Here is a 24613-nt window from a genome sequence, read left to right on the forward strand (position 1 = left end):
ACATGGTCACGTTTTCATTCAAGAAAAGTACACTGTAAAAAAAATCAGGTCTTCAATTGAAAATGTTCTAGTGACTGATCACATCTAATTTGCTTCTGTTGGCCAAATTGAATTTCTGTGAATTACATTGTATCAATTCACAGAAATTAAATTTGGCCAACTGAAAAATTTAGATGTGATCAGTCACTAGAACATTTTCAATTGGAGATGCCTAATTATTTTTTTTTTTTTTTACAGTGTAAATAAAGCTCCCTATTTTTATTTATTTAACCACCAACAACTTTTCTTTAAGCATGTAATGTATGTTCTTTTCCAGCAGGTGGCTGAATAGTATTTAATAAAATGCTATGTTTTCAACCACAATAGCATAAGGTTAGCCCTATGTGAATTTGCAGATTTAAGTAGCGGGAAATTGTGTAGTTATTACATTTATTTTGTCACCATGTAGATTAAGTTTGTGAATAATAATAGGTTAAATATGTGCACTATAAAATATGTGCAGTATATAAATGTGCACTAATGACATAATACTATAATATAAATAATAGGTATAATGTAGGCAGAGTGTTAGAGTATTAGAATTATTACTGAATAATAATAGGATAAATGTAGGCCGAGTATTACAAATGATTATTATAATATACATATGATATAACTAATTCGAATTGTTTTATATATATATATATGTGTGTGTGTGTGTGTGTGTGTGTGTGTGTGTGTGTGTGTGTGTGTGTGTGTGTGTGTGTGTGTGTGTGTGTGTGTGTGTGTGTGTGTGTGTGTGTGTGTGTGTGTGTTTTATTGTTTTTTTATTGCAGATATGAATAAACATTACATTCAATTATCTTAACAAGCAACAATGGATGACAAGGTTCTATAAGTAGAACAATGGTAAGGAAGGGAAGAGAAAAAAAGAAAAAAAAGAAAAAGAAATAAATTACAGAGGCAATAAGTAAGTTATATCATTTCTAACAAGTCATTGTATAGTTCCACAAGTTTGACACTTTTTTTGTGTTAATTTTTTTAAGTGTCTTAATTAAGTAGTTTAAGTCACAAAGGTAATTATTCAATTTGGGTATCAATGATGAAAATTTACATTTATGAATATAGTATTTTGCCATCAAGATACATACATTCCCAATGTACTCTATACTATGATTGCAATGAGAAAAATAACAAATTATATCGCACATGGTAAAATCAATGACAAAACTGGAATTAGAAGCAAGAAATTTTGACAAATCAGACCAGAATTCTTTGATAAAGGGGCATTTGAAGAAAAGATGATCTACTGACTCAGTATTGGAATTACAAAATTTACAATTCAAATGAACATTACCAAATTTAGAAGTAATCTCATTGGTTGGGTATATGTTATGTAGAATTTTAAGTGTATTTCTTTAACTTTATTTGGTATACAAAATTTATAAGGTAATAACCACGCCTTTTTCCAATTTATTGTATCTATTAAAGAGTTCCAAAAAAAAATTCCTCTTGGTGTGTGTGTGTGTGTGTGTGTGTGGGAGTGACGTCACGGGTTAGGAGACAGATTCAACTTCTGCACACTTTGCATTCCGGGTAGATGGCGCCGGTTTTCCTCATAACGTCTTAATTTAAAACCGAAAAAAATAAATATGTTCTTGATGGATGGAACAATAGTGCAGTTTATTACAGCCATGTTACGATGAAGCAGTTGAGTCCAGCCCATGTCATTCGTTTATAATCATTTAATCATCAGGAAACAGGAGGCGCATCGGGACTGACGGACTGCAGCATTCACCTGAATCTCCTCAGCCTCCGCCTCTCCGAGAGCGCGCGAGTGACGGGAACGGAGCACGCAGAGATTACACCCGTCCGGAGGCGATGGCAGCCGGGGGAGGATGTGGGGAATCAGTGGATCAGTACCGGGCCGAGGTGGAAAGGCTGACCCGTGAGCTCGCAGAAGCAAACCGGGAAAAGATCCGGGCTGCGGAATGCGGTCTGGTTGTGTTGGAGGAGAACCAGACGCTCAAGCAGCAGTACGCGGAGCTCGAGACCGAGCAGGAGGCTCTCAAACAGGAGTTAGAGCAGCTACAGGAGGTAAACATCGCTTTCAGGGGCTGATCAGGAACAACAGATCATCAGTAAATGTAAAATATATAAATAAATAAATAAATAAATAAATAAATAAATAAATATATATATATATATATATATATATATATATATATATATATATATATATATATATATGCACACACACACACTCACACGCACTGTTTGTAGCCTAATGTATGCCTCTAGATACTGCATTTTTGTCTTTCACTAACAGCACCATATTATTTTCACGGTACTGTTTTCTAAGTATATTTTGAAACATTGTTGAAAGAAATTGAGTTTTTATTTATTCCTCAAAAATATTGCATCAATTTTAGACTGCTCAAGGGAGCATTGATTCTGGTGTCACAGGTTTATGAAGAATCTTTGGTGTGTCAGTAAGTTTTCTAGACCGTTGACTCATATAGTCCATCTCTGTTGGGAAATGTTGTCTTTTTTCTGTGTATCTCTGTCTGAATGTCAACAGGATGTTTATTCACTATAGTATATAAGTGCAATTTTATCGTCTGCATATTTGTAATGTATAAAACTCAGAACTAAGCATGTTGTTGACTTGTTTATGATGTGTGAAGCTTTTATGAATCATTATGCAATTTTTTGTGTTATAATACTCTCAAAACATGCTTTTCTTTGTTTTTCTTACATCTTTAATGATAAGAACAATGAGGCAAATGGAGTCAACTGTAACCATCTAAAGTGGATAAATGGACCCTTTTAGAGAGGTGAAATAATGAAGAGATAGGGATGAAAGGTGAGAGACAAAGGAAAACTGAGACAAAAAAAAAAAAAGATGGAACAAGATACTTTCTGACTGCGGCAGTGATCCAGGGACTGGCTGCACAGCACAGGAAGACTATACAGGTGTCATAATTGATAGGTGATTTGTTATATTTACTACACTACTGTTCAAAAGTTTGGGGTCATGAAGATGTTTTTAACTCACCAAGGCTGAATATAGTAATATTTTGAAATATTATTACAATTATTGCATAAACTATATTATGAAGATATATTAAAAATGTAATTTATTCTTGAAGTGGCAAAGCTATATTTTCAGCATCATTACGTCAGTGTCACATGATCCTTCAGAAATCATTCTAATATGGTAATTAGGTGCTTAAGAAACATTTTTCATTAATGTTAATGCTTAATATTTTTTCAATATTTTATGATGAATAGAACATTTAAAAACTGCATTTATTTAAAATATAAATCTTTATAACACTGTAGAAGTATTTACTGATCCTTTTGATCAATTTAATGCACCCTTGCAGAATAAAAGATATATATATTATTATTTTTTTTATTTTTTTTATTATTATTCTAATTGACCCAAAACTTTTAAACAATAGCGTGTGTTGCTTATAAGAACTTGTACTGCAAATTTGGACCCCTCTGAATGCACAATATTATCGGCACATTATTAGAATCGGCTGATAAAGGATTAAAATATGCATCTACTTATGCATTTGCAGTAACTCATATATGCTACAATTTTAACTTTTTTTTTTTTTTTTTTTTTTTTGCTGTAGTGGACCATCTACAAATGTCAAATCCATAAAGAAAATGTTATGAAAAAAAAATTATGAAAATTTATGAAAAAATTCATGTTATGATTTAATTTCTGTTAGTTTCAAATCTTTCAATGTACTCTCATTATAAAAAGAGCCATAATAATGTTTTACAAAAGTACATTTTTGCTCAAAACTAACCGAAATGCAAAATGATTTGTTTATAATCTCTGGCTCTGCACAGGAGAGACTTGATGTTGTTTCCAAACAAAAGTAAAAAAAATATTGATATCGGCTATCGGTCAAAATAAGTTGAAAAATATTGGAATATAAGATATTGGCCAAAATCTAATATCGCACATCCCTAGCCTAGACCCGTTGTTTTTCCCTAATGACCCTGGCCTGAAGTAAAGTGACGACAGGTCTTTGTTAAGCTTGACAATGTGTATAAATGCTTATCTCAGACATTTATAGTTATTTATGGACAGCAATGAGTCATTTGCAGTGAATAACTGTCATGAAATTGTGTCAGTAATTTCATTTTTTTCTTTCATGGCAGCTCCCCCTAGATCTGCTGCTGTAGTCTGCCCTGTGGGCTTGTCTTTAATTAACTCTATCATGCAAATCATGATACAGATTGTATTTTCAAGTCAACCAAAAAATGTGGTCAGTTTGACAAAAATGTACCTTCATTGTATCAACTAGTTTGGGATTGCTGAACTGTGCAGCATCTGTTAGTTATTTGCAATGAGGTAATGTATTCAGATGTGGATTTCCTTGTTTATTAGAAATGTTTTGAGTACAGAAAGTGCAAACAGTTTAAATTCAGATTTATCTTTTAGGGTTATGATACGATCAATAATGCAAATCTGTTTGGGTCCTTGCATTTCGAATAGTGTCTCTTTCTCTCTCTCTGTTCAAAGCATTTGTGCTGTTTATAATAGAGTCTGTCTGCGGCTGATAGTCTTGTGAAGGGCACGAGTGCTGGAGGTGATATTTCATCTCAAAGATTGTATTTGGTTTTTATCTGTCTCTGTTCCTCCTTTATTTTGATGAATTTTAAACAGAATATGAAAGACCACACTGCACCATTTGCCTTTGGGCTCAGTTCAATTCCTTTGAGAGTTTTCCTAGAATTTACTTGCAAATCAGATTTTCTGAATCTGAAATACCAGAAGAGAGAAAAATATAAGAGAAAGGAAATACCATAGAAAATCTTTCAGAAGACAATTTTACTGTACACACTTTTTTTTTTAAAGGTGTGAACTGGCTTTTTTATTTTTTTTATACTGTTGTCTGAGGTCAGCTTATTACTTTTGCATGGATTTTAAATTCAAAATCATCATAATGAATAAGTAATAGGCTATTTTCTACCCTGGTTTTGAGCCTCTCAAGACACTGTTTTTATGGGCGTGCCGATAATATTATTTAACCTAATTATATGGATGTGCACAGATGCATCTTCTTCTTTTTTTTGGTCATTTCATAAATTTAATCAAATTAAATTGGAATAATAATAAGACACAATAGGGCTGTTATCAATCAAATTAAATGAGTATCAACAAAATTCATCTTCGCAATGGAGAGATGCATTAGCCTGACGTGGTCATACTCAATTCTAGTCAGAATATGAGTCTGAAACTGCTCCATTGGGCTGTGATTATGAGGCGTGTTTCAACCGAACCAGGAAAGGCATCAATTGGATAGACCTACAACCAATCAGAGCAACGGAGCGATGCATTGTCAAATGTCAACAGACAGAGCTCAACTACTGTGTTGCCAAGTCCGCGTTTTTTTCCGCGGTTTTTTTATATGTCCAAGGGTTGAAGCGACTATTATGTGATATATACAGGCGCGCTGGAAGCCGTTTAATTCCGGGGGGGCTGAAAGTTAGGTCGGAAAATGTGTGACGTCATTATGTTGTCGGTGGCAACCAGACAGGTGTTGTAGTAGAACCCCCCTTTACCGTCAAAGAGCACAGACGGACCCACCGCCCCAGATTATTGTTGTTTAAAATTAATTACTTGTTAAAACGCGATCATACCATGGGTGTCGGAAGCAAAACTGTGGGTGGTCTCAGAATTTATTTTTGCTGGAGTAACGTTAGATACATATATACTATTTGTTATTTGTTTTGAGTTATTTGCCCTGCCTTTTGCCAAACTCGCGCTACTCCCTTTTCACATCACAGATCAGAAAGGCATTTATTTTCAATAAAAATTTAAAAAATAATAGAAAAGTGAAAAAAAAAAAAAAGAGTCAAACACCTAATACGTTTTTCTCGGTTAGGGGTAGGTAAACAGACGTGTTGAATTAGTGACGATAAAAGTGAGAGCGTCCAATTTCATTGGTCTTTAAAAGTGGGTGAGTCTTGTCCTCACGACACACAATGTTTCCGACGCCAATGGATCATACACAGACACACGTTAATCATCACTCATAAAGCATTCTTTTTACTTGTGTTCATAGGCTACATACATCCAGCATCTGCCAGGGCTTTAAGTCCCTCATGTGCGCATATTTGGAGAAATAATGATTCATAATCACGTTTGTAAAATATCATGTGTCCCGACTTCAGCAGACTGGTGAGAGTAGGCTAAGTTACATGTTAACGTCCAGCTCACAAACCTCGCGGATTTCTGAACAGAGTTTGTGTCGGTGTCAAGGTCAGCGTCGTTGTTTACATACTTTTTTTTTTGAGAAGATTTCCCAATTTTACTTTTCTTAACCGTGTTAGTAGTAACGTAACTCAAAAAAAGTCTACAAATACGTTTCTGCTGCTTATTGCTAACCATGACCAAACGAGAGTGAGCGAGGTGATGATGGTGACGAAAGCGCTTCCTAAGGAATTATTAAAATAATTATTAATTAGTTTATATCTTATCCACTGCCCATTATTTTAATCCCATTAAAACACAGTATGTTATGTCAGTCTATTTTAATTTATTTTATTTCATTTCATGTTTTAAATACAATACAATTTTAGTCCACAGCCCCCAACAGGGGGGCTGATGCTATAACGAGGGGGGCTGCAGCCCCCGCAGCACCCCTCTTCCCGTGCTACTGGATATATAGACCCATGAGTGCGAATTTTAGCAGGCAATCTTGCCAAAATAACACACATTTTACCCCCCAAACACCATTTTTCCCCTAGGAAAACCCCCCGAGAAGCTATGTTTAGGGCTAGTAGTTGGCGCGTTTTGTTGTAAAAACTTGGCAACCCTGTCTGCACACGCGCTGAAACAAACCATTTTAGCCGGTGTTGTAAAAAATAAAAGAATTTATTGATACACACAGTACTTACTCAACATGATCATCATCTTTGAGAGAAATTTTGAAGGTGAATGCATATACAAACAAGCTCTCCGTTTAGGAGTAAATATAATCCAAGCTCCTTTGATGACGTGCATGATTACTGTTTATTATCTGTCCGTCATCGTCTAAAGCCTGCCCTGATGATTTCATTGGTCCGAACAGTTTCTGTTCGGGGATAATTACTCCTCTATGGAGCGATGCCAGACCGAATTGCCCGACCTAAAAATGTTGTGGGCGGGGCTAGGTTCGGCTGGCATCCAGGCTAGAGATGCATTTGAAGTGGCTGTCTAATGAGCTTTGCGGTGACAAATAACCAGTAGTAAATAACGTTTTGATGTTTTAAATACATAACGTTGAATATTGATATTTGAAATTATTTAAAACATGAAAAGATTCTTTAAATGTGAAACTAAAACCGCCAATAGGCGGCAGCAAGTCCCTGTTAATGAATGAGTCATTGATATTCAACCGATTCATTCAAACGACTGATTCATTCAGAAACGAATCATCAACTATATTAAAGGGGGGGTGAAACACTCAGTTTCAGTCAATCTCATGTCAATCTTGAGTACCTATAGAGTAGTATTGCATCCTTCATATCTCCGAAAAGTCTTTAGTTTTATCATATTTATAAAAGAAATATAGGCTGTACCGAGTCTTTCCGGAAAAAACCGAGCGCCTGGAGGCGTATCGTGTGGGCGGAGCTAAAGAATGACAAGCGCGCAAAGCGGTGACGTCCTCAAGCGTGGAGAAACCCATCTATCTCAGCTAATACAGATAATGATCCACAATCAAATCTGAGGGAGAAATAAATTGAACAGGAGAAACGGCAACAGCAGGACGTCCGTCTCTGTGGTAAGTTACTGTATTTAATGGCCTCTCCACATTTCTGTGTGTTTACTCGCAGTGTATGAGGACATGATTCGGTTTATGGACTATTGTATGCGACTAGACCTTAGAAGTAGCAAGCAAAACGGTTTTGCACGTCAGAATACTGTAACGTTATACAGAGAACAACAATGGAGTAACCGTTAGCGCATTTGAATGACGAAGCACGCGATCGTGTCGTTTACTGATGTTTACTCATGCGACGGTAGCCAATAGCACAGACATTTGAAGCAGTTTAAGTTAACTCAGAAGGCAGTTTAGCTGCCTTCCCGGAATGCTGTGCTGAAGCTCGACGTCACCCATAGGAATAAAGTGGAGCGCGGCGCCGTTCACGGACGACTGGATCTGCAGCTGAGAGACTGTTTACAGCGTGCTCTAGTCACGCGCGCGCGCACCCTACCGGGAGAAGAGCCCGTACGGCCCATACAAGGACCTTCCGCTCTTATTAACGTCAAATAGACCCATACTCGAAAAAAACTCGCCGAAACTTGTGAGAAACCGGAAGGAGTATTTTTGACACAGAAATACTCCATCAAACGTCCAACATTAGTTTTTGAAACTTTGTCTATGTTTAGGATGGGAATCCAAGTCTTTAACAGTGTAAAAAGCTCAGTATGCATGAAACAGCATTTCACCCCCCCTTTAATCTGTCTTATTCACTGAATCACTGATTCAAATGATTTGTTCAAAAAGCTGATTCATTCAGTAAAGAAAACACAGCATGTGTTGCTCACTCGATTACAGTGCTGTGACTTTGTTTTGAATTATTCTCATTGGCGAAATAGAGTAAAAATAGGCAATATTGTGTCTACACTCTAAAAAATGCTGGGTTAAGGACAACCCAAGTTGGATTGGAAATGGACAAACCCAGAAATTGGGTTGTTTGAACCCTAGTAAAAGGACCCATTCAAACAACCCAATTTCTGGATTTGTCCATTTTCAGCCCAACTTGGGTTGTTTTTAACCCAGCATTTTTTAGAGTGTAAAATGTAAGTCACTTATTAAATTTTTGTTTAGTAAACTTGTATAAAATCAATATCACATTTGTTATCATGCTGATATCTGTATTCTTCCTGTGATATTTATTTTAAAAATACATGCAGTGAAAGCATGCACCCATACTAGTCTAATCTTCAAGACTACATCACGTAGTGTACGCGCACACACACACACACTCTGATAATCTGACATTATCGAGTATATCCTTCATACACACACATTGCCATTTTGACGATGTGCGATCTGACATTATCGAGTATATCCTTCACACACACACACAGTGTGAAGGATATACTCGATAATGTCAGATCGCACATCGTCAAAACGACAATTGCGATATTATCGCAGACGATATATATCGCACACCCCTAGAGTGGGGAAACGGTAACCGGAATGAATCACCCACAGGGCTCGCAAATCGTCTTTATCAAACAAACACAATGATTTATCTCTCATCCACCCACAATTGATTGGAATGTTTTATTTTTTTTATTACTTGGCTCACGTGGTCGTTGGATATAACCGAGAACCGTGCATCACACACACACATACGCCAAGTACGTTGCATGATCAAAACTTCCGCTATTGTATTTTTCCTTCAAATATCAAGTCCAGAGAGTGAACAACACACATCAAGAGAGGAATGTTATTTCACTATTTAAGATAGCCCGTTTTGGTAGCCCATCTGGAAAACGCATAGCCCCGGGACGTTGGGCTTTGCGAGCTCTGGCCTATACATATATACTTTTCTTTTCTTTTTTACTCCTATTAGTGTGTTGCTTCATTTGTTTATGTAATCTCATCCTGTCTGCAAATTAGGGCTGCACGATTTGGGGAAAATATATAATTGCGATTATTCTGGATAAAATTGCGATTGCGATTTAAAATGCGATTATTGTTATTATAATTTTTTTTACAAATGTAAAGTGTGTGTATTTAACATTTTGTGTTTTTATATTAATGTGACTAATAATAATTATTATGATTATTATTACTGCTAAAATATTTTTAAAAAAATAAGACGTATTACCATTACAATAACATTTTCATAATTACAAATAAAAAGAGCATGTCAGAATAAATATAACAATATAATACTAATTATTATTATTTTTGTAATATTTTACAGAAAACTTATTTTACAAAAAAAAAAAAAAAAACTGCTGGGTTACCTATTAATATGCAGACAGCCTATAACTAAAAACATTAGAAAGGTCTAAGCCTAAGGAGTTATTGTAAAAAAATAAAATAAAAGATTTTAAAAGAAAAGTGTGTGTGTGTGTGTGTGTGTGTGTGTGTGTGTGTGTGTGTGTGTGTGTGTGTGTGTGTGTGTGTGTGTGTGTGTGTGTGTGTGTGTGTGTGTGTGTGTGTGGTTTATCTGTGATTTCAATTTCTTAAAGTCTGTCTTTAATATGAAATATGAACCTCTTGTGCATCCACTGTGGGGGGAAAAACTCCTGTACATTGAAGAAAAACATGGATTGTCCAATAAATGTATAATTTTTTAAGTTTATTAAGTTTTAAAATGTATTAAATATAATTTTTTCTTATTATTGATTATCCAAATTTTTTAATTCATACTGAACGCTAGAGGGCGCCCTTGAGCGGAAAACGCCACATTTGCCTCAGAGAAGTAATAATGTTCTGTAAACAGAAGATAGAGACGCTTTGATTAAAGATGTCGACAATAAACACGACTGCAGCAAAATATGGTGTATTTGAGTTCTTCAAGCCGTCAAAGGTATTTTCATAGTAATAAAGTGTATTATAATGCAGTGCTGATTGACATAGAATGCTATAAAATAACGCATCGTCTGCCTCACTCTGATGAGAAGCCACATCACAGCTGATATCAGCTCACACACTCGCCTGACGATATGAAGTGAGGTAAAACATGTTATTAAACGTTGTCTTTTGCTGAACAGGTTTATGAGCGCTTCACTAGTTTGTGAAGATGTTTAACTCGTGTTGCTTTTTTAACGCACGTTATAAACGACTCAAACTCGTAGTCTTTCAGACGGAGCAGCGTTGATCACAGAGCCGCTCTTCGCTAACACACAGGGCATTTATTTATTTTATTTAAATCGCAGCCTCTGAGCTTTCATAATCGCACACAAGCCAAATCGCGATTGCGGTTCGATTTCGATTAATCGTGCAGCCCTACTGCAAATCCTTTACAATCTGTGGTAAAATGAAGGAACAAACACGCAATAAATTCCCAACGTGAGCTGGATATTTACAGGGTTGCCAACTCTCACGCATCTGGCGTGATTCTCACGCTTTCAGGCTCTGTCTCACGCTCTCACTCCGCCCAACTCAATCTCACGCCAAATTGCCAAACCTGCTTTTGATATTAAACAAAGCTATAAGCTTTAATTTTTTTTAAATGTGTTTTAATGAAATTCAAACAATAAATAGCGTTTTGGCGCTAATGTGGCATAATGTTAAAGCCAGAGGCGTTGAAAAGCGGAGTTGCATGCTCTCGTCTCCCTGCGGTGCGCGCTGGTCACGTGGCCCATGAGCGCTCATAGCGCTGTGCCAATGAATTTAAATGGCTTAAGCGGATACACAACAGTTTCACCATATAGATGTTTGCTGCAAGTTTTGGTAAACAGTACAGCTTAGTGTTTATTGATTATTAAGTCAGCCATATTTACAGGATCGTTTTATTATGGAGAGTGATAGAGATGCAACATTGTTAACATTAATGTTATTCTTGTATTTAGCCCTCAGGTAATCCTTACTAATAGGTCACACTCATACTCATTAAATTATATTTATTGAATATTTTGAGGAGGTCTTTTGGTACTAAAAACTATTTGTGCAACAATTATTTTCAATAAATGACCACTTAAAATATTTTTCTTCTAATATTTGTATTTCTTCTAAAATTTATATTACAATTAGTGTAGTAATTAATATTAAAATGGAGAATTCCAATTCAAAGAGGCAAATTAGTCATTTTGTGGCTAAAAAATATTAATGTTTATTTGTAATGCCATTAGGTGCCTTATGGCTCTTTAATAAATATACATGTATCTAATCTAGTTGCTCAAAAATATATTGCAGTCTTTGCATTCTAATAAATATTTAGATATGATGATCAAACACTAGATTTCTTTAAATGTGAAATTTCAAAACTTAAATAACTTGCATCCTAATCTTTTTAATGAATAATGATACTTATATAAGCAGACACAAGTGAATATTAAGGAATGGCACATATAATTTGACCCAAGAAATCTTTAAACTAGTGCCAAAACAAACATATTATTATGTACAGTATATATACTAGATATAAACTGATACTGAATCAAGATCAAAAGCATTACCCCCCCCCCCCCCCCCCCCGGCCCCCAAAAAATCTCACTCCAACCTGAACTTAAAAGTTGGCAACCCTGTATTTATTAAAAATAAAGTTCATCCATGCATTCATAAAATTGGAATCCAAATTAAGCTTATGCAGTATGTTTATTGCTTAGAAGTTCGATCCTGTTTAGCTCCACGTAGGCCTATGTCATGTCAGGCACGAGTTGGTACTGGGCGAGGCTACAGAATCAGGCGTTCTTCTTCTGTTGAGGCGATGTTTCACCACAATATGACATCCAGGTGTGGCACATTCTGAGATCGATCGTTTGCTGGGCCTGGTGTCAATAAAAGCTTTTCTTTGACTAATAAGGAAGTTTTCAGCTCTGAAACTTACAGGATATTCTTATATTATCATGACCTTTTATATATCAAAAGCTCAAGGGAAAGTTGATTTCTCAATTCATCACCGTTTGTATTTACAATGGGTTTTTGGTCATAAAGAACTTAACAAATTGTACTGTAATTTGCTACTATTGTTTGTTAAGCATAACTGTGGATATGTCTTTTTTACTATAATAAAGGAAGTGCACATATTTTAGTTAGCACACAGTTTGTGAGTAATTTTTCAGAATTGATATTAGAATTTATCGGTTCATTGATTATCATGTTAAATGGAGCATTAAAAAGCATACAAGATTATTAGAATTTGGCCATTGGAAAACAGGTCAATGCCATTAGTTTATTAAATGTTCATAAACAGGAAATTCTACAACTGTAATTTACTTAAAACCCTACTTAAGGGGATAGTTCACCTAAAATTACCATCATGTCATTCTATGTGACTTTCTTTTTTTTCTGCAGAATACAGAAGAAATTTTAAAGAACTCTTTTTTGTCTACAGTTAAAGTCAATAGGGTCCAAAACAATGTTAGACCCCACTGACTTTGGACCTAAAAAAATCTAAATTTCTTTCATTTGTATTTTTTAATTTATGAATTTGAATTGTTTGTCTGAACTATCACTTTAAGTTCAATAGTACAATGCATAATATATTCACATGGAGTTAAATTTTGTAATAAATCATCTTCAGTTTTTCAGACATACAGAGTAAAAGGATTAATTGTTATGCATTTGTTTTTTAATCTACTTGTGGTAAACAGCAAATGGAGCTTAAAATGTTTTTCGGTCCCTCAGGACACAAATAACAGACTGTTGAGTGTTTATGGTTACAAACGGAGGGGGTTTGTGTGTATTTGAACAGTGTAGTGCCCTACAGTTCTGTTTCCACTGAAATGCTCTTGATGTGACTTGATCTACATTGATAAGACATAAAATAAAATAAAGAGTTTTATTCTAGGCCATAGTTTTGTATTTATACTAGTTTTAGTAAGAGCAGCTTATATTGCGTTCAAGCTAAACATTTGATTAGTTAATGCATTTCCTGGAAATCGAACCCATGACCTTGGACTCGTCTGTAGTCACAACATGAAGGCTGAGGTGCTTTTATTATAGATTTTTAATGCGCTTATAGACATAGACACCAACACCTTGGAAATTAATAACAAGGATGAATATAAAACCAACATCAGTCACACATTCAATTACATGGAAAACACAAATATGCCTTTAAACTCATAAGTAATTATAGAGAGAAACATTTTAAACTTTGCAAAGAAAAAATCGTTCCATCTCTTCATGCTAAACCAGAATGATAAACCAGGAAGACATACAAAAAGCTTGATGGGAATAAAATAAATTGAGCCCGATCTCACGAAAATGCATATAAATAGTACGAGTTTGCAATCTTGTGGAATGGATACGCCAAAATGAGTTTTGGCGTGCAAATGCTACGTGGTTTTTCGCGTGCATATGATACGCACTTTATGGCGTATTATACATACGAACTTTCTGGCCCCCAATATAGACTGCAACATTATTACCACTTTCAAGGCCTAGAAAGATAGTAAAGACATTGTTAAATCTTAATTTTATGAAGCGACAAGAATACTTAAAAAAAAAAAAAAAAAACTTTATTAAACAATTTTTTTTCCTCTTTCATGCCAGTCTCCTCTTTTCATGTTGTGTAAACAGTCCTACGTCTGAACACCGGCTCACTATTGGCAAACGCTGTTCACGTGAGCGCCACGACGCAGAAGGCAATACTGAGCCAGCGTTCTAACTTAGAACCCGGAAGAGCTGCATTGTGTTTACAACCTGAACAGCATAGGAGACTGACATGAAAGAGAAGAAATTGTCACATGGACTATGTCTTTTCTACCTTTCTGTGCCTTGAAAGTGGTATTAGGATTGCAGTCTATGGGGCTCAGATTTCATTAAAAAAAAATATCTTAATTTGTGTTCTGAACACGAATGAATGAACATCATGAGTGTTAGTAATCTAATGACAGAATTTTTGGGTGAACTAACCTTTAAAGAGACAAGCACCATCTAGTGAAAATGAACATTATAGATGCACAGTGTTGGGGAAGCTACTCTGAAACTATAGCTTTACAAGCTACCTGTAATTTGAAGTAGTTAAGTTACATTCACTCTACCGTTTTGAAAAAGTAGTTAGCTACACTACAAGTAACGATCAAAAAGTAGCTAGCTACATTGAAACTGCTTTTTTTTTTACAATGACAAATAACTTTGAATAATTAATGAATAATGTTATACTATTTGGGGTTTCAAGCAACATAATGCAATGGAATTGATTTCAAAGAGTATAGTGTGAATTCAGGTTGATTGGGACACTTTTCCCCTAGTAATTTCAAAGGCAAAAACTGTCAGAATCATTTGATTTTGTAAACTATCCGATACACACAATAATCTAATATAGCTTATATCTCAAACTGACTGTCAAAGTGCAACATGGCTAAAAATTTTACATCAGTGCAAGAACAAAATGTATGCAACTTAAATTAAATATTCAGGAGTCAGGAATAGGTTTACCACCATCAAACAAACCCAATGTGGGACGATTACTAAGTTTGTGTGGGACAATGTGAGAAATGTTACCGACACTAAAACAAAACTGAAACTGTTATATAATGTCTAAGTTAATAAAAACATTTGTATTCTGCCTTTCAGCTGATAAACATATTTTGTTCTTTAGTCCCTACCAGAAAACACCATTACATCACAATTAATTTTTTTATTTAAATTCAACATCACTGAGCCCAAAGGCAGCAGGCATCATGTAGATAAACTATTTTTGAAAGAGTTGTGACCAAGTCCAACTAAAACCCAATAAAATAAATAACGAACAAAATAAAATATAAATCAACATGAAATTAGTTAATTGACAGTTTTATATATTCATTTATATTATATATTAACAATATAACCAATTTGCCGAATTATCCAGTAGTTTTCTGATCACATGCATTTCTTAATATGATAATTAAAAACTAACAGACTGATGAAAATGTGGGACATTTTCTCAATATGCGACGTGCGGGACAAGGGCTGGAAATGCTGTAGCCTACGGTACACGCAGAGAGGGACGGGTGTTCACCCTAGTAAGGATTAGTCTGAAATGCAGGTTAAACTCACAGCATATGCAGTGATGGAGAGCAGCATTCTGAACAAACCGCTGTGAGTATCATGAGCTTTTTGCGTCAATGGTACAGGCACTTTGCTTGCCTATTTATTTTCATTTTGTTTAAAAGTGTACATTTCAAGCTTTCTTTAGCCTACACATGATATATCTCATGTCTGTGAGGCAAGTAGCCTGCTGAGTTTTGGTTTATTTACAATGTTGTTTTAGCAGCTCATGAAGCGCATCTGCATAGAGCGGATTATTGAGCTCAAAAAAATTGATCTAAAAAAATTAGCATACCATGAAAAGGTTCTCTAAACGAGCTATTAACCTAATCATCTGAATCAACTAATTAACTCTAAACACCTGCGAAAGATTCCTGAGGCTTTTAAAAAATCCCAGCCTGGTTCATTACTCAAAACCGCAGTCATGGGTAAGACTGCCGACCCGACCCTGTCCAGAAGGCCATCATTGACACCCTCAAGCGAGAGGGTAAGACACAGAAAGAAATTTCTGAACGAATAGGCTGTTCCCAGAGTGCTGTATCAAGCACCTCAGTGGGAAGTCTGTGGGAAGGAAAAAGTGTGACAAAAAACGCTGCACAACAAGAAGAGGTGACAGGACCCTGAGGAAGATTGTGGAGAAGGACCGATTCCAGACCTTGGGGGACCTGCGGAAGCAGTAGACTGAGTCTGGAGTAGAAATATCCAGAGCCACCGTACACAGGCGTGTGCAGGAAATGGGCTACGGGTGCCGCATTCCCCAGGTCAAGACACTTTTGGGCTACAGAGAAGCAGCACTGGACTGTTGCTCAGTGGTCCAAAGTACTTTTTTCGGATGAAATTTGGATGAAATGTCATTTGGAAATCAAGGTGCCAGAGTCTGGGGGAAGACTGGGGAGAAGGAAATGCCAAAATGCCTGAAGTCCAGTGTCAAGTACCCACAGTCAGTGATGGTCTGGGGTGCCATGTCAGCTGTGGTGTTGGTCCACTGTGTTTTATCAAGGGCAGGGTCAATGCAGATAGCTATCAGGAGATTTTGGAGCACTTCATGCTTCCATCTGCTGAAAAGCTTTATGGAGATGAAGATTTCGTTTTTCAGCACGACCTGGCACCTGCTCACAGTGCCAAAACCACTGGAAAATGGTTTACTGACCATGGTATTACTGTGCTCAATTGGCCTGCCAACTCTCCTGACCTGAACCCCTATAGAGAATCTGTGGGATATTGTGAAGAGAAAGTTGAGACCCAACACACTCTGGATGAGCTTAAGGCTGCTATCGAAGCATCCTGGGCCTCCATAACACCTCAGCAGTGCCACAGGCTGATTGCCTCCATGCCATGCCGCATTGAAGCAGTCATTTCTGCAAAAGAATTCCCGTATTCAAAAGTATTGAGTGCATAACTGAACATAATTATTTGAAGGTTGACTTTTTTTTTTTTTTGTATGGCAAAATCATCAGTATTAAAACAATAAAAGACCTGAAATATTTCAGTTGGTGTGCAATGAATCTAAAATATATGAAAGTTTAATTTTTATCATTACATTATGGAAAATAATGAACTTTATCACAATATGCTAATTTTTTGAGAAGGACTAGTATATTGTTTTAAAATAACTCAGCTACTGACAAGCTACTGAAAAATGTAGTTAAGCTACTAGTAGCATCACTACTTGTAGCTTGCTACTGCCCAACACTGTAGATTCAGAAGGCTTTGTGACAGCAAATACACTTGAGTATGTCAAAACTAGCCTCCACAACTTTAGTTAACAGTGAGCATGAAGCTGTGAGCATAAAGCCCAACACAAAGTCATAGATCTGTAACTCTTTATTAAAATGATGAAGAGAGAGCAGTTAGGATGGTAGTACACAAAGTAAAAATGTAAGTGGCATTGAAAGGTGGAGTTAGGTAGTTGGAATATGGTAAGAACTCTGATTAACTCTTTGACCTTAGGCCTCTTTTGAATACTCACAAAAGGGCATAGAGCATTTCTAGGTCATCCATTATGGAGTCATAAATCTGCCTGTCCTAGACAGAAGAAAATATTGAAAAGAAAAATAGTGAGAGACAGCAGGACATGGTAAGAGCCTCAATACCCCCTCACAACATCAGCAGAGGTTCAAGGAGCTGATCGATAAAGACTGGTCGACAGGAACTAGTTTTTCTGCCCTGCCCCCATAGCCTAACCTCTTGGCACAAAGGACCTCATCTCTCAAGAATCCCCTAGAGGTGAGAGATATTGATTTGAGTCTCTGATGCAAATGAGTGTTGCATTGTGTGCCAGCACTATTCTCCAAATTATTACCAATAAACAGTATTTTCAGTACAGTAGACTAATTGTACATCATTGGCGCTTGCTACAGGAAGCATCACTATTTCGTTGCACATCTTGAATGTTAATCTTAATTACTGCGAATGGATGATACCTCAAATTACGCATCTGGTTGAGCTGGGTGACAATTTTCCCATGATGAATGATCAAATAGGGATAGTGTCTTTTGACTTGGGCAATTAATAACCCCACTTAGCAACCACCCAGAAGGCCCTATCAATGACCTATCAGTTTCGTAAGTCCCTGCTGGAGTAGACTTTAACTGATGCATCCACATAGTGAGCTAGTCAAATAATAATTTGAAACCTGCCAATAAAAACACCAGATAGGCTGTATCTGAATACACATACTTCCTAATCTAGTAGCTGTGTCTTATGATTTTCAGAGAGAGCATTCTAGTGCATTTGTAAATATAAACAGTTGTTTTGTTACAAAATTGGAGTTGCTAATTATTCGGGGGATGTGTCCCCCTAAATGTCTATGGTGGTTACGGCCCTGCTAGAACCCTGCACATTTTTTCACACTGTGTTTATTTCTGCTGCAATGAGACTTTGGGAAATAGCCTGCTTTACCCAGGGGTGTGTATTGATTGTTGCTTTACTTTAGCTTTCTAGACTGCAACTTCACTGCCTGCAGTAAAAGAAACTGTGGGCTCTGACAATGAAATGAATTAAGTCTCTGTTATGACTGTTTCAGGCAGATCATGTAAACTATAGACTCTATTTCTATCTGTTCTCTCACTAAGTGTGACAAATCTATTTCCTGCCTTATGGAGTGTATCACGGTGAACACACTTCATACTCATTTCACTTTGTAGAGTTTTCTCTCATTACTGCTATTAATCATAGAGGAACCCAAATACATATGTCTACCTATCTGTTCATATGAGTTCACTTCACTAAAATGCCAACATTTTAACCCATGTTTGTATTTTTATTTTTTTCAGCAGTTTTATTTTTTATTTTTGATGATGATGATGATTTCACAGCTGATCTGTGGTAAATAAACATTCTAAGGACGCTTCCAGTGTAGACACAATGGTAGACATCCGACATGTATGATTATATCAATATAATCCTCCACTAAATCTCATTTCCCCACTACCATGTTATTTCCATGCCAGCATGTTATGAGACTTAGCAGACTCTGCCATCAATTACACCCTGTTTGGATGTTACCCAGTGGCACAGTTTCCTGTCCTTCAGTGTTTGTATGTTCAGGTGGTTGTGGTCCATGGCTCCTGACCTGTGTGCTAATTAGATGGGACCCTGCCCTGTCTCAGTTCCTTTCCCAACATGTATGTAGGACACTCGCTCTCTAAGGATGGCTACTAAGTAATGATGTTATGAGATGCTTGAGGCAGAGGACTGGAATACAACCTCTATACAAGTCAATTTACTGCCCTAAAAGACTCAAGACCTGGACTAGTCTCCGAAAAAGAGACAAAAAGGGAGAGACAGCAAGAGAGATACCAAATCATACTGGTTTATACTGTTTTAACTGTGATGAATGGGCTTGTTTTCATTGCCTCAGGGGTGCAGAAATGTATTGTACATTATTTAATGCGGTATTAGTATGATGAGCTATGCAGCCATTTATCATTGAAGTAAACTGCTATACAGGTAATACAGATAATTTACACATTAACTGACAACCCTATTGGCAGTGCACAGGGCTGATAGGCATTAATGCTGCTTCCCCAAAATAAGAGATTTAAGAGGCTCTGTTCAGCTAAATACGAGGCTGTTTTCATAGTCGGTTTTGTTACTAGGCATGCTGCGCATTTCAATCTCAAACATAATCATATTCTGCCCATCCCTTTCAACAAGGTATAATAAAAAGAAAATCCTCTTTCCTGCTCTGGGCTCCTAATACACTCCTAATTCACAGGCATATTATACCCCAAACGGTGATATGGAGCAATACAGGCTTCTATTATTCTCGCCCTGCATTCCATTGTCAGCTGAACATGTGTTGCAGTGAATAAGAAGTGCTGCATTGCTGCAGAGGTGTTTTGCTGAAAAACTGTTTAGTGTTTCCTCCTCCCTTCATCTTATTTTTATAATCACTTACCAGGAAGTGCGCTGGTTTAGTATGCTATTCAGTTCAATCCATTTCAGATTTTATTTGTTAAGCGCTTTTCACAATACATTTCAAAGCAGCTTTAAAGAAAATGCAGGTTTCAACAATTCTACAATTACAATTTAGTAGTTTAGGTGTCCATATGTCAATAATGTACAGTTCTAAGATAATACAAATCCTACAGTTAGCTAATATCCTGTATTAATTTAGGCAGAAACAATGAGCTCAAAAGCAAATATTACAAGATGTGGTTTTAATGATTACAATATATAAAAAAAAATTTGGCAGTGGTGCATGTTGGTTTAGAGTTGGTGTCATCTGAAGTCTTGGCGGGGGTTGGCGTCATCTCTTCACAGGTGTTAGGTCATCTGAATTCTTCATAAGATGCTGGATTCAAACTGGAGTGGGCGTTAGGGCTGCTTGATTATGGCAAAAAAAAAATCATAATCACGATTATTTAGGTCGGTTTTGAAATCATGATTATTGGCGGGTGATATCCAAATTTAATAGATGAAAATGACTGCTCATCCAATATTATATATATATATATATACAATAATATCTTTAACACACTTTGTCAACTTGGATAGTTTAGAGATTTAATCTGAGACTTGTTTTCTAATAGTATTACGAAGAGGCAGCATTGAAAATAGCAGAGGTCTTAAAACAGACCCTTGCTGCACTCCATGATTTACTGACATTAAAGGTGTGAACTGGATTTTTAATTTTTTTATACTGTTGTCTGAGGTCAACTAATGATGTTCATGTGGTTTTTACATTCAAAAACATCATAACTAATGAGTAATAGGCTATTTTCTACACTGGTTTTTAGGCTCTCTCAAAAACGCTGGGTTTTGATGGGCGTGCCGCACTGGAGACTTGGAAATAAACGCTTACGGCTAGGATTGGAGAAGATTTGCATATTTAATGGTCTTAAGCTCCCCTGTCAGTTCAGTTCTGAAGCGCCAACAGGAATGATTTTCTCGATCACAGGGCTCATAAACATCTTTATCAAACAAACACAATGATTTATTTATTTTTCTGTATTCTTTCACAACCACAAATAGCGCAATATCTTAATCTTCCTCGGCATGTTTATTGTTGTTGACCAGCTAGCACGAGCCCTCCATGAGTCGGTGGGCGAGGCTACTGGATTAGACGCGCTGTAGATTCTGTAGAGGCGGTGTTTCGTTGTGCACTGATGTTAGTATGAAGCACAGGACCGTTTGCTGGGCCTGGTGTCTATAAAAGCTTTTCTTTGACTAACAAGGAAGTTTTCAGCTCTGAAACTTACAGGATACTCTTATATTACCATGACCTTTTATATATCAAAAGCTCAAGGGAAAGTTGATTTCTCAACTCATCACCCCTTTAACAATTCCCTGTTTAAATAAACAAAAATGGTAACAGTCATATGCATACGATCTAAACCATCTTAATACCTGTCCCTGAATATTATTGTAATTTTGTAATGAGTATGTCACGATATTTAGTGTCGAATGCAGCACTAAGATAAGATACTGAGATGCAGCCTTGGTTAAAAGCTAAAACTAAGGGATTTGTAATTTTAACAAGCACAGTTTTTTGTGCTATGATAGACCCCGAATCCTGACTGAAAAATTTCATGATTGAACAATCATGATTGAACATTTTCTAGTATTTTAGACATAAATTTAAGATTTGAAAAGGGTCTGTAATGATGTGGTATAAGCTAATATCTAATTCTTCACAAAGTTATGTAGCATTTGAACTGTAATGTAAAGCATGTCATGTTTTACTTTTACTTGTATAAAATATTATAATGTTGATCAATATACAATGCTGTTCAAAAGTTTTAGTCAGTAAAAAAAAATTAAGAAATTAATACTTCTATTTAGCATGATTGCATTCAATTGATCAAAGTGAAAGTAACGGCATGTATAATGTTACAAATGACGTCTGTTCTAGAAATAAATCTTTCTTAAACAGCAAAACAGCATATTAGAAGGATTCTGAAGGTCGATCATGTGACACTGTGCTGGTTCACCTGCTAGACCAGCAACAAACCAGAACTTAACAGTATGGATGCTTATGCGGGAATAAGCTAGTGTTTTCAGCAGGGTATGTTCTAGAATGAAGATAGTATTGTTTGCTTTCTCTCACTGCTGAGGAAAGCATTTTAGCCAAACTCCACCCTGGATTTATAAGCCTCCTGAGACTGTGAAAACAACCCTGGTTCCCTAAAACCTAAAAACATACTCTGGTGGTACCTGATAAATAGTACAACAACAGGAAATTACCTCGCATATGGGATTAGAACCCCACCAAAACTCAACAAGTTCCAGGTGTTTCCATCACATTGGTTTTGAACTGTATAGCTACTGTTAATTCTCATCAGTACTCTTGGCCGTAAACGTAAAATATGTATTCTTTTGTCGTAATTTGTCATGCAGTACATATCAGTGAAATAATTATTAGGCTTTATTGCAAAGCTTTTACTACAATATTTGAGGTTTCTGTTTTTTTTTTTAATGTGTCCATTTCAAATATATTATGCTATGAGACTCCATAATGCTGGCTTGCTGTATCTACTGCCATCTATTTTCCTTCTGACAGGAAGCCTGTGAAACACTCACACTCTCTCTGAGTCATGATGATGAATCTCTGAACTGGCTGCATGACCACTAGCCTTCTTGTGTCTTTTCCACAAATATGTTTGTCTAAAAGAGAAATATGAGGATGAGACTATTGCTACAGTAGAGCAGTAGTTTTCTTAATACTGCTGGCTATGATTGAGGTTATGTTGAGGTTTTGAAAAATAGATAATCCATCTGAGAATAATCTGATTTAAGAGCAGTTACACATGATGAAAATTACATTCAGGAAATATGTTTGTGTATACACTGTATATATATATATACCAATCAGGCATAACATTATGACCCAAAGCATCACACTGCCTTTACCGGCTTGACTTCTTCCCATAGTGCATCCTGGTGCCATGTGTTCCCCATAGATATGTGATGTAAAATAAAACGTCAGACCAGGCCACCTTCTTACATTGATCCGTGGTCCAGTTCTGATGCTCACATGCCCACCTTTGGCCATTTTGGCGGTGGACAGGCTCAGCATGGGCACCCAGACTGATCTGCGGCTATGCAGTGTGTAGACATGCACAGTGTATTCTGACACCTTTTTTATCTGAACCAGCATTGCCTTTGAGAATTGAGCTACAGTAGCTTGTCTGATTGATTGAACCATACGGGCTAGCCTTTGCTGGTGCATCAGTGAGCCTTGGCCACCCATGGCCCTGTTGTAGGTTCACCACTGTTCTTTCCATAGACCACTTTTGATAGCTAAATACCATTGCAGACAGGGAATACCTCACAAGAGCTGCAGTTTTGGAGATGCTCTGAACCTGTCATCTTGCCATCACATTTTGGCCCTTGTCAAACTTGCTCAAATTTTTACGCTTGCCCATTTTTTTTTTTTTTTTTATGGGAATTTTTTTGCTATTCTTCTAGAAGCACATTTGTGAGGTCAGGCACTGATGTTAGACGAGAAGGCCTGGCTCACAGTCTCTACTCTAATGAATCTCAAAGGTGTTCTATTGGGTTGAGGTTAGAACTCTGTGCAGGTCAGTCAAGTTCCTCCACATCAAACTCGCTCATCCATGTTTTTATGGACCTTTCTTTTTGCACTGGTGCATGTTGGAACAGGAAGAGGCCATCCCCAAACTGTTCCCACAAAGTTAGGATAATGAAATTGTCCAAAATGTCTTGGTATGCTGCATTAAGAGTTCCTTTCATTGGAACTAAGGGGCCAAGCCCAACCACAAAAAAACAACCACACACCATAATCCCCCTTCACCAAACTTTACACTTGGCACAATGCAGTCAGGCAAGTACCATTTTCCTAGGAACCAGCAAACCCAGACTCGTCCACTGGATTGCCAGACAGAAAAGCGTGATCCAGAGCACTCCAGAGCACGTCTTCTCCACTGCTATAATATATATATACTATAATATATATATATATATATTACTTTAAAAATGTATATTAACAGTTGGGTTTTTCCATATGCATTATATCACAGATCTCCAAGTTTGAAGTGCTTGGGAAAAATGCCCACATGTACTTTATATACAGTATATCTACTGTGGAGCAACAAAAATGAATGTGATGAGCTTGCTTTTGCTTCAAACTTTGCTTAAGACATTGTTTTGACCATATGCTGATGTCAGAATTCAAATCAGTGTGTGATTTATGTTTAGATTCTGTTTTGCTTACATAAATCCTTGGTGTATTTTTGAGAGAAGTCGTGAGCTTAGTTAGGAGTGTGCAGAAATTTGTTTTGCCAATTATTCTCTGGTTTATTTGCTTAAAGGTTGGTTGTCGCATGCAGTTTATTATTGTTGCCTTACATGCAATAATACATTTTACTTTCAAATACATATAATCTTGTAAGGTCTTGCTAATTCAACCGATACAATACTATATGGCATGTTTCACTTACATTCAAGACACACAAAATCCATACTGACCGCCAATACCTTTGAAT

General features: G+C 36.5%; 1 protein-coding gene across 3 annotated transcripts in view; it reads left to right on the plus strand.

Moving 5' to 3' along the window:
- Positions 1-1547: 1547 nt before the first annotated feature.
- Positions 1548-24613, plus strand: part of bicd1a (bicaudal D homolog 1a) — a 53996-nt gene continuing 30930 nt past the window's right edge. For all 3 annotated transcript variants that reach the window (XM_067420209.1, XM_067420210.1, XM_067420211.1), the window contains exon 1: positions 1548-2076. In XM_067420209.1, the coding sequence (XP_067276310.1) occupies positions 1861-2076 (216 nt within the window). In that variant the 5' untranslated portion in view covers positions 1548-1860. The remainder of the gene's footprint in view (positions 2077-24613) is intronic.

This window comes from Pseudorasbora parva, chromosome 16 (genome assembly GCF_024679245.1).
Source record: "Pseudorasbora parva isolate DD20220531a chromosome 16, ASM2467924v1, whole genome shotgun sequence".
Taxonomy (NCBI): Eukaryota; Metazoa; Chordata; class Actinopteri; order Cypriniformes; family Gobionidae; genus Pseudorasbora; species Pseudorasbora parva.